The following is a 14,470-nucleotide window of genomic DNA, read 5'->3' on the forward strand; positions in this document are numbered from 1 at the left end:
TTTCATGAGTGATGTTTAAAATTTGGATGGTAAATTTTATTTTGAGTGCTAATTAAATGATGTCTCTCTTTATGCATTTGGATGTTTTTGTTCTGGGCTTTTTTTTCTTTTTCTTTCTTTTTAATACCCCAGGTAATCTTCCTTTGTGATTATTTTAGGTGAAAGGTCTTGTAAAGCAGCACATAGATTCATTCAATTATTTCATCAATGTAGAGGTAAGCTTTTTTTTAAGCAACGTCAGAAAGAACAACACGTGTTATAAATTGCATGCCCTTCAGCAATGTGTAGACTTAGACTTCTTTTATTTCCAGATTAAGAAAATAATGAAAGCCAATGAGAAAATTACAAGTGATGCTGACCCAATGTGGTACTTAAAGTAAGTCTGACTTTGATTTTGGTGGTGGTGACAGAGAATGTGGGTGGACAACTGACATAGGAGCTTTGTGCTTGAATATCCTGATGTACTTTCTGAGTAGCCCTTAGTCCTTGGGTTAATCCATTTTAATTTAATAAAGCCCTTGAGGTAGTGGAAATCCTGTGTGGAGCAGCATAAATGTACAAAATGATCTGTGGTGTCAGGGATCCAACTGAATAGGATTCAATTGCAATATGGTCCATTATGTCCTTTTCTGAAGTTTGGTTTAGGTTACATTTATCTTTAGGCTTCATTCCTACTTACAAGTAGGCTGCCCTTTCTGCTTCATGGACATGCACACAACCCATCTTAAATGATACTCTTGCCTTACTGTTAACAGATGTGGGGAACCTTTGGCTCTCCAGATGTTGCTGAACTGTAGCTCCCATCATCCCAGGCCATTGGCCCTGCTTGCTGAGACGGATGAGAGTTGCAGTTCAGGGATATCTGGAGGGCCATTAATTCCTCAAATCTGCTGTTAAGAGGGTCCCCCCCCCCATCTTTTGGTTCTGTACTAAGAAAGATGTCAGCCCAGGAATCTTCCCATTTTTCCAGCAGAATCTGGTGAGCACTTGTATAGCTAAGGGGAAACTATCCCTTTATTTGCTCCCATTAAGATTATGGTTCTTATATATTTCTCATTGGTTTTTAGCAAACCAAAGGTTTAACAAAATGGAATGTGAGTTGCATGTTTGGGCAACTGGGTTGTATCCCATTTTTATGTTGGGTCTTACATTGCAGATACCTCAATATATATGTGGGTACTCCAGATGTTGAAGAAAGCTTTAATGTAACAAGACCTGTTTCTCCTCATGAGGTATTTGCATGTACTCATCCTTTTTGTACCTTTGTGTGAACCAGCTAATTGAGCTTCTTGTTGTAATTGATGACTATGAAAGAACTGTGACTGATTTTTGGTCATATTATGTCGCATATTATGTCATACTATTGTTGCATGGTGCATTTTTGTTACTCATATTTTGTATTCAGTTGTTAATTGTATATTGATGTCTGATGCACCTGCAAGATTAGGTTAGATTTTTCACTGCTGAAAATAGTCAGATCCTTGGAGAGAGAAGCTACCATGTCTCATCTGAGGGAGGACTTGCATGTGCTGTGTGTGTTACAATATATAGACTTGCTTCTTTGCAGTAACTTAAGAAAAAAATCTAGCAAATAAATTTTAGTCTCTGGGATTTTTAATGATCGAGGATTGGAAAAAGAACAAATATGGGGACTGCAAAGGAGTGTTGTGTTCCACCTGGAAAATATTTAACCGTGTGGCTCTTCTTTTTAAGTGTCGCTTGAGAGATATGACCTATTCTGCCCCAATTACAGTAGACATTGAGTACACTCGAGGTAGCCAGAGGATTATTCGCAATGCATTACCTGTTGGCAGGTAAGATACCAATATAAAGATAAATACTACTTTTGTGTGTTGGTTAGATTCTGTGTTAATTGCTGTGATAAAATGTGAGAGACTTGTTTTGCTTTTAATCAAAGAGGACAATCCAGCCTGTACTCTGAGCCTGCAAGGTAATTTTTACTTTGGTGTTCTTGCAGGATGCCAATAATGTTGCGCAGTTCCAATTGCGTTCTTACTGGAAAAACTCCAGCAGAATTTGCCAAGCTTAATGAATGCCCTTTAGATCCAGGTAACAACATTTTCTAATAGTGTTTGTTCCTTTTGAATGAGTTGTGATCCCTTTTACTATGTTACTCAATGGAGCCTTCTAAAACATGAGCCACTACAGATTATGGAATGAGAGATTTTCAGACTGTAGAGGGGTCTTCATGAAGTTTCTGCTTTGATTAGAGCAGTTTACTAAGGTTCCCACCCAGGGACAGGGAAGTACCGTTGGTAGCTGCAAGCCTTGTGACCTAGTTGCTGTACAGATTTCCCAAGTATTCCTGGAATCTTCCAAGACTTTATCTATGCCGCTTCTGGTTTCAGGAGGTCATGATAGCACAATGGAGAATTTCACTAGATAGCCATCTTAAGTTCATACTGAGGGAAGTAGGTCCATGCATTAAGGTGCCTTCTTCGGTTTACTGAAGCCATTGTATAGCATTGTATAGCAGTCTCTGCAATTACAAGTGGATTCAGAGATTTCCTCACTAAAAACTGCAGGCCAGTGTAGTTGACAAAGCAAAAATGTACATTTCAGAGGTTTGCAAAGTCCATTGTGTCGATTAATGTTTAAAACTAATGTCAATCGAGATTTTCCATTCTCCATTGGACAGGTGGCTACTTCATTGTCAAAGGTGTAGAGAAGGTAATTCTTATTCAAGAGCAGTTATCGAAAAACAGAATAATTGTGGAAGCTGACAGAAAAGGGACGGTTGGCGCATCAGTTACCAGGTAAAATAACTCCTTAGTAATGGCAGGCTGGTTTCCTGTGATACCATGGCTGGGATCAAAATAATTACTTTAGGCACAGCCAGGAGTCTGGACATGGCCTAGTATGATGCTATTTATGCCCTACTTTTCCTCAAAGGTGGCATACACAGCTTTCTCCCTTCTCCATTTATCCTCACAGTCCTCACAGCAACTACGCGAGGAAAGTTAGGCTGAGAGAACATGATTGGCCCAAGGTCACTCAGTGAAGTTTCATGGCTGAGCGGGGATTTGAACCTACACTTCCCTGGTCTTAGTCCAACACATTAACCACTGCACCACACAGATTCCCCACTTTTTTTCTTTGAAAAAAGTGGCACCCTGCTCAGTGCCATATAACAAACTGCTTTTGAACATTTCTTAACTGAAAAAGCGGCTTTCTATGTTTCATTGTGGTGGCGGGGTGAGTTTGAGAAACATGAGTTCAAAGTTCCACTGAGTGTACAGAACTAGTTGTACGCTCGTACAAAGATAATAGAAAGAGCCTTGTGTTTGAATATGTATTTTATGCACATTTGGTAACCATTTGTTAAACGTAATTCCAAATGTTTGCAACTTGGTCCTTAAAAATAACAGAGCAGAAGTTCAACCAAAGCTTTGTGGGTGGGGGGAACCATTCTAGTTAGTCTAAAATAAGTGGATCAGTAGAAAATGCAAAGTTTGCTGTATTTTAAGTGCTCCGAAAAATGCAACATGCCTGTGTTCTGAAAACACCGGCAGTTAGTCAGACAAAATTATTTATTTAATCCCTACAAACCAAGAATGAAATATGGTACAAAAGACAGAATAGATAACCGCTTACAGTAGGGGTGGAGAACAGATGGCCCTCCAGATGTTATTGGACTCCAGCTCCATTCAGCCCCAACCAGTATGGCCAGCAGCATCTGGAGGATGATAGGTTCCCCTTCCCTGGTTTACAGGTTTGCAATCAAAGAAGACATGAATTGGAAAGAGGTTGGCACAGTGATAAGATCCCAAGTTTTATGCACAAAAAAACTTTAGCAATCCTGTGTTCTGATGTACAAGATACTGTTTTTTTAAAAGCCATAATAAGTTTTCCCCCACGCTGTCAGGGTTTGTAGAATTAATGAGGTCATTCCTTTTCTTTTTACAAATGTGTAGTTCTACTCATGAAAAGAAGAGCAGAACTAATATAACTGTGAAGCAAGGAAGATTTTACCTTAAGCATAACACCCTGTCGGAAGATATTCCCATTGCAATAATCTTCAAGGTAATTTTTTTAAAAGAACAATCTCCATTATCAGTGCTTGGAGTACAATCCTGTACATGTCAGTGAGTTCAGTGGGGCTTTCTCACAGGTAAGTCTGTATAAGATTGCAACCTTAGAACAGTTTATAGAAGAACTCCAATACTTAGTATAAAGGGGGAAATAATAGAATCATAGAATTTTAGAGCTGAAAGCAGCCACAAGGGTCATTTAGTTTAGCCCCTGCAATGCAGAATTATTTTTGCCCAACATGGACCTCAAACCTACAACCCTGAGGTTAAGAGTCACATTTTTTTGTTCTTTGTCTATGTGCAAGTTTCTTTTAGATGTTTGCTCTACACCAGGGGTAGGCAACCTAAGGCCCGTGGGCCAGATGCGGCCCAATCGCCTTCTCAATCCAGCCCGCGGACGGTCCGGGAATCAGCGTGTTTTTACATGAGTAGAATGTGTCCTTTTATTTAAAATGCATCTCTGGGTTATTTGTGGGGCATAGGAATTAGTTCATTCCCCCCCCCCCCCAAATATAGTCTGGCCCACCACATGGTCTGAGGGATGGTAGGCTGGCCCACAGCTGGAAAAGGTTGCTGACCCCTGCTCTACACCGTAGGAAACTTTTATTTGCTAGTCTTGAAGTGTTGGGTTATACCTTGACATAATGTGATGCTCATCTTTGGCACAATTGGCATTACTTTTGTCTGGGTTTAATTAAGCCAAGAAAAATGGAAAAGGAGGAAAAGGCAGGGGTAGGGGAGATGGGGGGCGGAATAAAAGTGATTTGCAGGCAGGGATGTTTGAGGATTTCAATTTGCAGATTGGAACTTAATTGTGTGCAGATTGGAACTTAATTTTTCAGAGCTTTTACAATTCCTGAAATTTCCTATACAGTTCTTGGTTCAAAAATAGTATCAGAATGCCTTGAGAGAATGCGTACCTTGAGAGAATGCAGTTTTTCATGTGGATTTTTTTCTTTAAGATTTGATTGGAATCGTTCCCAGTGAGAGCACCAGCGATTGGCCAGAATGTTGGCTTGGTCATATTGGTTCTATATTTAGTTCATTTCCTATTTTATATAATGTATTCAGCTGCTGGAACAGGATTTTAGGGATTGTGCCAAATAATACCCTAAAAAGATCACAAAGCATTTGCCAGAAGAGGGCAGCACTTGCTCGTAACTTAACTGTGTTAATAATGCTGCGTGGATGTAACAGGGTGGAGTTTGTGAACAGGGTTGCTACCTTATCTATTTTAAGGTAGAACATCTACAATGGTTAAGGGTCTACTGCACGGGATGCTAATTTGTGTTGCTCCCAATCACATTATACTTTAAAATAATTCCTCCCATTTATAACATTTTTTAAAATTAGGAATGTACGGCATAGGGAAGTAATTTCTAACCCTTCTTCCTATTGCAACTGTAACCACACATCTGGTGGTACAAGTAGAATTATAAAAATGTTTCCATTGGCACCAAGTTGTGACTGCAAAAAAATTCTGCCAAAAGCAGGGCTGGCATTTGGTGCTGGATTTAAATCCAGCGCTGACAGCAAGCCCCACTCTTGACAGGGATTGGCTCCGATCAGGTACTCTTCACAGGAGCCAATCCTGTGGAGCTCTTCTTGGAGGCATTGGCAGAATTTAAAGGACACAAAATGTTCCCCATGCCTGTTTTAGAATGTCTGTAAACCACGAGGCTTGTAGAAGCAACACACACACACACCAACGTGATTTTATTTCTGCAGCACACTATAGTTGACTAGTGCGGGAGGAGTTTGGAATAAACATTTTTATTATTTTCCTGTACTTTTTTTTGTTTGATATGGTGAGGATCAGCTGGAGCCCTGAGTAAAAATCTAGGGCCAGTTTTGCCACCATTTTACATAGACTTCATGTGCACTTCTCCAAGACTTAACTAATGGAATAATCTCCAAAGCCTACCTGAGGCCGTTTCTCCCCTTACTTTAGAAAAAAGCATGAGTGCCTTCTTGAGGATTCTATAAGCAGGAATATATTATACCGGTGGCAATTAAAGCTTAATTTTAATTCTTTGGGGGATTAGTTCAATTGAGTTCACTTGGAAATGAATAAGTTTGTATCTAGTACAATCTGACTGAATAGTTGGGCTGCTGATTGGGTATACTGGGGAAATAAATGAATTAATGTTTATTTATAAATAAATTATCTTGTACAGCTTTTGAATGAATTAATTGATCAGTGGGCATACCAGGGAAACAAACAAACAAATAAACAAATTTATGTTTGTGAATAAATACATTTATATTTAATCTCTTTTGGAGATAATTACTTGGGTTGTTGATTGGTGGGTACATTGGGGTAATAAGCCAGCACTCATGAGCAGCAAATGCTACTCAGAACAACAGACAGCCCCAAAAATTACTTCCCTCAAACGACCTAAGCCGTTCTTTATATATGATGGAAGCCATCCAGAGTGGCTGTGGCAATCCAGTCAGATGGGTGGGGTATAAATAATAAAATCATCACCATCATCATTATTAGAAAAAAGCTGGCACCCCCCCCCAAAAGAACAGGGCAACTCCCATCCACATAATTCATCTGAGTAAACCCCAGAAGCAACCCCCAATAATGCCAGAACTAAGGAACCTGAATGCAATCAGTAATAAGGAGGCAGCGGTTCTGGAAATGCTGTTGTGAAGAGAGCAGCAGAGGAAATCAGTCAAGCACTGGCCGGAGGAGAATTACTCACAAACCCCTTGGGATAACTCCACAGTCTTCCAGGGGTCTGCAGCACACCGGTTGGGAACCGCTGATCTATATCTAGTACTGTTAGAAAGCTGTTATACTGGTGCACGTCTTCCAGTGTGGTGCTCAGCACATGCACTCCCACCCCAGGGTTCTTTTTTTATGGCCGCAAATCATTTTGAGTGGTACATAATGGAAATATAAATAATATAAATAGAGTTGCTTCGTAAGTTGCACGCCCTTGGAATGGCAAGCCACGTCTAAGCTATCACATTCACGTGCTGGAGGGAGCTGCAGTCTGCTGCCATTCCTTGTATATGCAACTGGTTCAAATGCAACTGAATACTCAGCATGTGCATGTGTGTACATACAGTGTAATATGCGGAATGGCCTTTAAAATGTGACATTCTGAAGCAAGGACTATAGTTTTGTAGCTAGGGGGTCTGTGGAGTCTGGGACCAAGGGACTGGAAGCTTTCATCTAAAGCAGGGATGGAAAACCTGCTTGGGAAGCCAGATGATATTGGACTCTCAGTTGCATGATCATTGACCATTGGCCATGCTGGTTATGGGGAGTCCAGAAACTTCAGGAGGACAAATAGGTTCCCCAGCTGTTCTCTAAAGCAGCTATAGCTGCCTGATGCCTCCTGCTCGTGTCTGTGTCTGTTATCTGGGGAAGGAGTTGCAAGGGAGAGGGCAAAGCTGTAGGCAGTACTATTTAAAGTCCTTCGTTGACATGCTCGGCTGGAGCATTAGGGACAACTTCTACTACCCTCAACTACTTGCTGCATGGCCAGGGGTGTTGTAGGTGGAGTTGTTAGCAGCAGTAAAATCAGCTAAAGCAAGGGGCTTACTTTGAACATCAGCTGTTTGGCGCACCACCACTGTCACTTAGCTGTGTGGGGTCTGGAACATCTTCAAGGCTCTGGGAGTATGCATTTCACAGCACTGCCATTTGCTGCCTTCTGAAATGCCCTACCTGTGTAATTTCCTATACAACATTTTGTAGGGGCCAATGGCAGCAGCGAATGCTTTCTAAAAGGAATAGGCCCAGTGATGACATTTAATTAGGTAGGAATTTAATGCAATTTAAAGAGAATGTGATTTGGAGGTGCATTGTCTGTTTACAGTGAGCCCAAGAGTACACTGCGTATTCGCTGGTGTATCTTTGTTATGCCTAGTTTAAACAGAAATATTAATTCACCCTTACAACTTCTGAGAAGCATATTGTAGCTCAGCCAAAAAAAGGTGTTATTGACTTTATTCCCTGTTTCTTGATATGGCAGAACTCCAGACAAATACGTGAAAGGAGAGGCTTTAGCATTATCTAGAACGTACAAAGGCCCGCACTGCTGGCTGCTGCCTTGGAACACTTTATTCACAGAGAGATTGGGGAGATTTTCCTTTCTAAACCTGTTAAACATTTTCTTAACGTATTAAGCCTCTTTTACAATATCAGCTATAACCTGGTGCTTAAGGATCTGTGGGGGGGAAAAAGATAAAATGGCTTTCAAGATGGCTTTCTGTGTGAAATCCTTTTCTTTGCCTTCCCTTTCCCTCTCCCCAACCCATGAGAGGCAACTTGTGAGGCAATTTACCAGTGCCTGCGATTGAGTGCACCTGCCTGGTGCTGAGGGGCCCTGGACAAAGTGCCCTCTAGTGGGTCCCCTCCTGTGCCAGTTATTGACAGGATTTTGTGACCTTCGCAAAAATTCTTTGGGCAGGCAGACATGTAGCCACTATTATGCCTTGCCGCCATTATAATGCAATGCAGGGGGTTTGGCCCTTGGGGCCCCTTCCAACTCCATGATTCTATAATTTCCGACAATATACCGGACTGACACTGTGTCATTGACACTGTGGGAAATTAAAACAATGGTTCCAAGTACCCTTATATGGGGCCCGATGGAACAGCATTGACTCTCAGCTTGAGGGAGCAGACCTCAGCACAGTGATGGTGGGACCTGCCATGGTGTTGAGACCCCAGCAGCTGCCTGAAGATGCCTTGTGCTGACATTGAGCTTGGTTGGGGAAATCTTACCAGAATGCATTTTGAGGCAATGGAAGAAATTGGGGGGGGGGTTTTAATTCAGCACGGTACAGGTGCAAGGCTGCCGATTGGCTGGCAGCATCCACATGATGTTCACGAGTTCCATGCACCTGCACAGCGCATGCTAACCCCCTGCACCTTCTCTACTTCAATAGCACCAAGTCACCCCTCCTTCAGGCAACAGTGCTCAGTAGCAAATGTTGGTAGCCTGTGAACCACCTAATTGAGCAGCTACTGCTGAAAAAGGGAGCTAATCATCACCAGCTATGCACAAAGTCGTTAGCAAGTTTGCATAACTTGAGAGAGAGGGTGTGTGTATAAAAAGATACCATTCATTCCTTTCCTGTAGCTCTTCAACAGGCTTCCCCTGTTGCATTTGTCCCATACAAATAGCAGAGCATTGCTTCATATTAAACTATATGAGGTTTCTTCTGCAAATGAGCTGCCAATAGCGTTACTCTGCTGCTTTCGTTTGTGTTTCCTGCTGCTGCGGTGGCTTTGGCTTATCAAGATTTCCATTCCATACTTTGAGTATGTGCTGCTGCCAGTGCCAGATGGCCCTGTTTCTGAGAGAAGTCTTAGAAGTAATACTGACTACAATGACAAAATTAGCATAAGCAAATGCCAGCAAGTTAGCACCAAGCCAACATTCTTTCTCTCCTTTTCTACCTTTTATTTTTCTTCCCTCTTCTAGGCTATGGGCGTCGAGAGTGACCAGGAGATTGTGCAGATGATTGGTACAGAGGAGCACGTGATGGCAGCATTTGGTCCCAGCTTGGAGGAGTGCCAAAAAGCTCAGATTTTCACACAGATGCAGGTGTGTGACATTTCGAGCATCCATCTAAGAAGAGAATAGCTTCTTAGTTTTGCCTGTTGTGAGCTGATGAAACGGCTCAGAGAATGCACTGGCCACAGTCCTCTGTCTGTCAAGCCCCTTTGCTTTCTGTAGATTGGAAAAAAATTATTTTCTAAGTAGGAAAGTCCATCTCTGAGAGCTGATCTGTGCATTACTCAGACTGAGGTGGAAGAGTTTTGAGCATGGCTAAAAGTGGACATAGGATGAACATTACGGTGCAAAAGACGGGGAAATGGTTTGGGAGTAAGCAGCATAATTGGCATGACCTCAAGAGATCATTTTATACATTTTGACTGTAGCTCTTCTTTCCTGTTTCATTCCTTCTCAGAGTCCAGTTCTTTATTAATAAAATGCTACTTTGGCTTGCATGATTAGCATAAGTGTTAAGCCTTTTCACTGGAGGACCACCGAGCAGAACATGGGGGTTTTGTTCATGGAAGGTTAAACCATACTAGGAAATAAAATTATTGTTAGTATTGTTAGTTGTGTACTTTTGGGCAGTATCCAAAGAGTAATTCCATTTGTGCAGGGACTTCTGGCTGTGCAACGGAACTTCCTCCTCTCCACATGCCCCCTAAACCAGTTTGAGGGGTTACCCCAGCCTTCTGGAGCAGATTTGGGGGAGGTGCTGGGGAATTACTAGGAGCGGAGAGGGAGAGGAATTTCTATGGTGCAAACAGAAATCCTTGTGCTAACAGGTCTACTTCGTTAGATACCAGCCCTAGATTGGCCTAGTCCATTTTCACTGTTCATCTTATTAAAGAAGCATCTTACTCTGCTGTCTTGTTTTACATTTTCAAAACTTAGGTTTTGGCATGCTGATTATCTTGTTAATACACAATCATCAGTTGTTAAAATGTAATATGTAATATGTAATTCCCTGAAAGCAGAGACTTCCAAGAAGAGTGTTTATGCTAACTTGGATTTGGATTTCACTTTACAGGCATTGAAGTATCTGGGAAATAAGGTCAGAAGGCAAAGAATGTGGGGAGGACCCAAAAAAACCAAGATGGAAGAAGCAAGAGAACTGCTGGCAACTACCATTCTTGCTCATGTTCCTGTACGACCGTGAATCTTAGATTTTGGGGCAAGGCCCAGGGGTGTGGGGGCTGAAATAGGATTCTTACCATACGAGACCTGAGTGGGTTGAACGTCCTCTGGCAGAGCACCTTCACTAATCCATGGTGAACTTGTGAGGGTGACTGTATCTTCACCTGTTGTTCATCATCAGGAAGAGCTGCTGCTTAGTTCTGTCGTTAGTTCTTTGTGTGTATTAGAGAAGGAGTCAGATATTTCCTGCTCCTCATCTAATGCTTGTGTTGATTAGTATTATTATTTTTGCATGCAGCAGTAGGGTATGGCAGCTCTGTATGTGATTCTCTGCACACTAACCTGTGATTACTGGTGTTGGGTTGAGGGAACACTATGTAAAATTCAGAAGTGGGTGCATATCTGTGTGTGCGCGTGTGTGCGTGCATGTGTGATCTAGCCATAAACTGACCTAGTGATCTTCTTAAGCGAGGTGCTATTGCTTGATCTCTGCTTTCTCTTCATGAAATGAGAACTATTGTGAAAGCCTAATAGGGCTTTTGGAAGGATGAATGCAATGAGAAAATGTTACCACACTGTTCTGAGTCTGGGGAATATTACAGAACTGCAAAATGAGTTTAACCTAAGCTGCATTTTTACGTAGTAGATTTTGGACAAATGACTAGCTGTTCCTTACTAGGAACTGTTTACAGTACTCCCCTTTTCTGTGTTCCAGGTAAAAGAGTTCAATTTCCGCTCAAAGTGCATTTATACAGCTGTGATGGTCCGCAGAGTGATTTTAGCTCAGGGGGACAACAAAGTGGATGACAGAGACTACTATGGAAACAAACGATTGGAGTTGGCAGGACAGGTAAGTCCATCCTGTTTTTTTATACAACATGCAAACATTGATATGGAGTTACCATTTTATTTATTTATTTATTTAGTTATTTATTTATTTAGTTATTTAGTTATTTATTTTTGTTGGTTGCTTTATCTTGCCCAAGTCAACCCAAATGATGCCACAGGTTCAGTGTGCAGCAAAAAATAATAATCATGTGTGTTGTGTTCCCCAGATGCTTTTGGTTCAGACACGCTTTAAGCTTGTCGTGGTGGGTTCTGTTGATTGTTGTTGTTGTTCAGTCGTGTCCGACTCTTCGTGACCCCATGGACCAGAGCACACCAGGCATGCCTATCCCCCACCGCCTCCCATGCCAGCCGCCTCAAGAACACTGTCCAACCATCTCATCCTCTGTCGTCCCCTTCTCCTTGTGCCCTCCATCTTTCCCAACATCAGTGTCTTTTCTAGGGAGTCTTCTCTTCTCATGAGGTGGCCAAAGTACTGGAGCCTCAACTTCAGGATCTGTCCTTCTAGTGAGCACTCAGGGCGGATTTCTTTGAGAATGGATAGGTTTGATCTTCTTGCAGTCCATGGGACTCTCAAGAGTCTCCTCCAGCACCATAATTCAAAAGCATCAATTCTTCGGCGATCAGCCTTCTTGATGGTCCAGCTCTCACTTCCGTACATTACTACTGTTGATTAGTGATTCTGAAATGATAAAGGTTCATAAATGCTGGCATATGCCAAATATGTTGAGAGTTGTGTAACGGTTTAAACTGTTTAGTCTAGCTTCCTAAAAATACATCTGAAAGCAGACTTCTATCCCTTATGTGTGTGTTTTTCTATTATTGACATTTGCTTGGCTGTATTTTGCAAATCGATAGAACACCTCACATTAAGCCTATTGCTCAGTGTTTTCAGCTAGAGTTTATTTCCAAATAGCCTATCTCACACACACACACACACACACACACTTACCTCTGGTAGTGTTTCTGAGCTAAAAATCCTGTTGCTTAAAAATTTGAATGAAAAAGACTGTTCCTGTATGAGGAGGAAAAGCATAGCAGTCCACACAATGTGAAGACATAAAAGGCATTGTGTCTATAAAAATGTGTGAAAACAATAGCAGCTAATTTCACACCCCATGGGACAAGGGAGTACGAAATGTGCTTTAGCTTTAGATAACAGTTGTTTCCGCTAGCCAAGCTGGTTTACAGAGCTTTCTCTTAGTCTTTCTGCCCACTAGAGGCTTGGCAGGCCAGGTGCCAGCAGAGGTGTTAGCGAAACCTACCGATTCCAAGCTTAATCTTTTCACCTACCTTTTCTCTTTCCTTAATGTGTTCATTATTTGCCGAGCATTTCCCTCGTCTTTGTCCTCAGGGTTTGTTTGGCATTTTTTCCCCTTTCTTTCTTTCTAATTCAGCTTGCTTTGTATGGGTGAGATATGGAACAGCACCAAAATCCGGCACCCTGGAAAGGAAGGGATTTTTACCCTGTGACAAAAGAAAACCGCCTTGACTTCAGAGATTGACTAATCCCAGCTGTTCTGATAATATAATTAAGGCTGCCTAATGTCTTTAATTTTGCAACCAGTTTGTGTGAAAAGGAGAATTTGGCACTCTAAAGCCTTAAACACTAAATGGCAATCTCAAGGCGCCTAATTAGAATTCTCTGACATTAAGCTAATTGGTGAAACTGTATTTCAGCAGCTTAACTACTTTATTAATTTTTTTCCTCAGGATTTTCAATGGAAATCAATTGATGAGCTGTCAGTTCCTCTCCCTTATGTTTCGCCGCCGCCACCCCTCAAATTTAATTTGCTCTTCAATGCTCCTGTCTGAAAGACCCTGGGTTCACTACAAAAATTAAATGAATATTATCACTTGCATTCCATCCCGTTCTCTCCTTAATCACTTACTCTTGACCTAAAAACGGGCTATTGTGAAACTTTGCTGTGCTCTTAGAGAAAGCCTGTGGGTGTACTGGAATTAGCCAAGGAATGCTTTAGGATAAAAAATGTCAAGAAGTTAGCGTATCCCCCTAACCTAACTTTATTACTTTGAACAGGAGGAGCCAGGAAATGGTGTTCAGTCATGACTTCTTCTGAAGTCAGTGTTGAAATTTTAAGTTACATATATGCTAATTATTTAATAATCTTTTATGCCATCCATGATACAGTCCTTTTCCTAGTACTTGTTTAAAATATAGAGAAAGATATGGGAAGGGCCATAACTCAGTAGTACTTTAAGCCGAAAGACCCCTATCTTGGTCAGTGTTGACGGTAGTGAGTTAGATGGATCATAAGGCAACTTCCGGTGGCTTACCTAGGCTCATCCAGGGAAGATTCATTCTGATAGCATTCACATACCACATTTTCCAGTGTATAAGACGACCCCCAACTTTTCCAGTTAAAATATAGAGTTCGAGATATACTCGACCGCAGATTCTCCACCCGGCGTATAAGACGACCCCCGACTTTTGAGAAGATTTTTCCTGGATTAAAAAGTAGTCTTATACGCCAGAATATACAGGAGGTACCCAAGCCTCAAAGTAACCAGAGCTCTGCAAGTAATGTGTGAACGTCCAGGGCATGCCATATTGGCCTCTCCCCAAAGTGCACTTCAGAATCTGACCATAAGAAGATCCCTTCTGTATCAGACCAAAGGCTGATCTAACTTCAGGATCCTGTTCTCACAGTGACTAAAGAATATTGGAAGCCTACAGGCAGGAAATGACAAGTGTGTTAGCACTCTCTCCATTTGTATTCCTGAGGCATGCTGCCTCTGAGACTGGAGATAATTCAGAGCCATCACGGCTAGCAGCCATTAAGAACCTTAACCTTGATGGATTTGCCTGAACCCCCTTTAAAGTCATCCAGTTTGTGGGCTATTAGTGCATCCTGGGGTAGCTAATTCTGTACTTTTTAACTGTGGGCT

General features: G+C 41.7%; 1 protein-coding gene and 1 long non-coding RNA gene across 2 annotated transcripts in view; one reads left to right on the forward strand and one right to left on the reverse strand.

Moving 5' to 3' along the window:
- Positions 1-14,470, forward strand: part of POLR3B (RNA polymerase III subunit B) — a 54,969-nt gene that overhangs the window by 2,008 nt on the left and 38,491 nt on the right. Inside the window, exons 3-12 of the mRNA XM_033161547.1 lie at positions 159-215; positions 312-376; positions 1,157-1,232; positions 1,714-1,814; positions 1,979-2,070; positions 2,660-2,777; positions 3,936-4,044; positions 9,503-9,625; positions 10,608-10,724; positions 11,430-11,564. Of these exons, the coding sequence (XP_033017438.1) occupies positions 159-215; positions 312-376; positions 1,157-1,232; positions 1,714-1,814; positions 1,979-2,070; positions 2,660-2,777; positions 3,936-4,044; positions 9,503-9,625; positions 10,608-10,724; positions 11,430-11,564 (993 nt within the window). The remainder of the gene's footprint in view (positions 1-158; positions 216-311; positions 377-1,156; positions 1,233-1,713; positions 1,815-1,978; positions 2,071-2,659; positions 2,778-3,935; positions 4,045-9,502; positions 9,626-10,607; positions 10,725-11,429; positions 11,565-14,470) is intronic.
- Positions 12,227-13,898, reverse strand: LOC117053629. The gene is made up of 3 exons (XR_004427424.1): positions 13,859-13,898; positions 12,854-13,004; positions 12,227-12,242 (listed from the first exon to the last, which is right to left on the reverse strand). It is a non-coding gene; the product is annotated as an uncharacterized LOC117053629 (long non-coding RNA).

Source organism: Lacerta agilis, chromosome 10, assembly GCF_009819535.1.
Source record: "Lacerta agilis isolate rLacAgi1 chromosome 10, rLacAgi1.pri, whole genome shotgun sequence".
NCBI classification, from domain to species: domain Eukaryota; kingdom Metazoa; phylum Chordata; class Lepidosauria; order Squamata; family Lacertidae; genus Lacerta; species Lacerta agilis.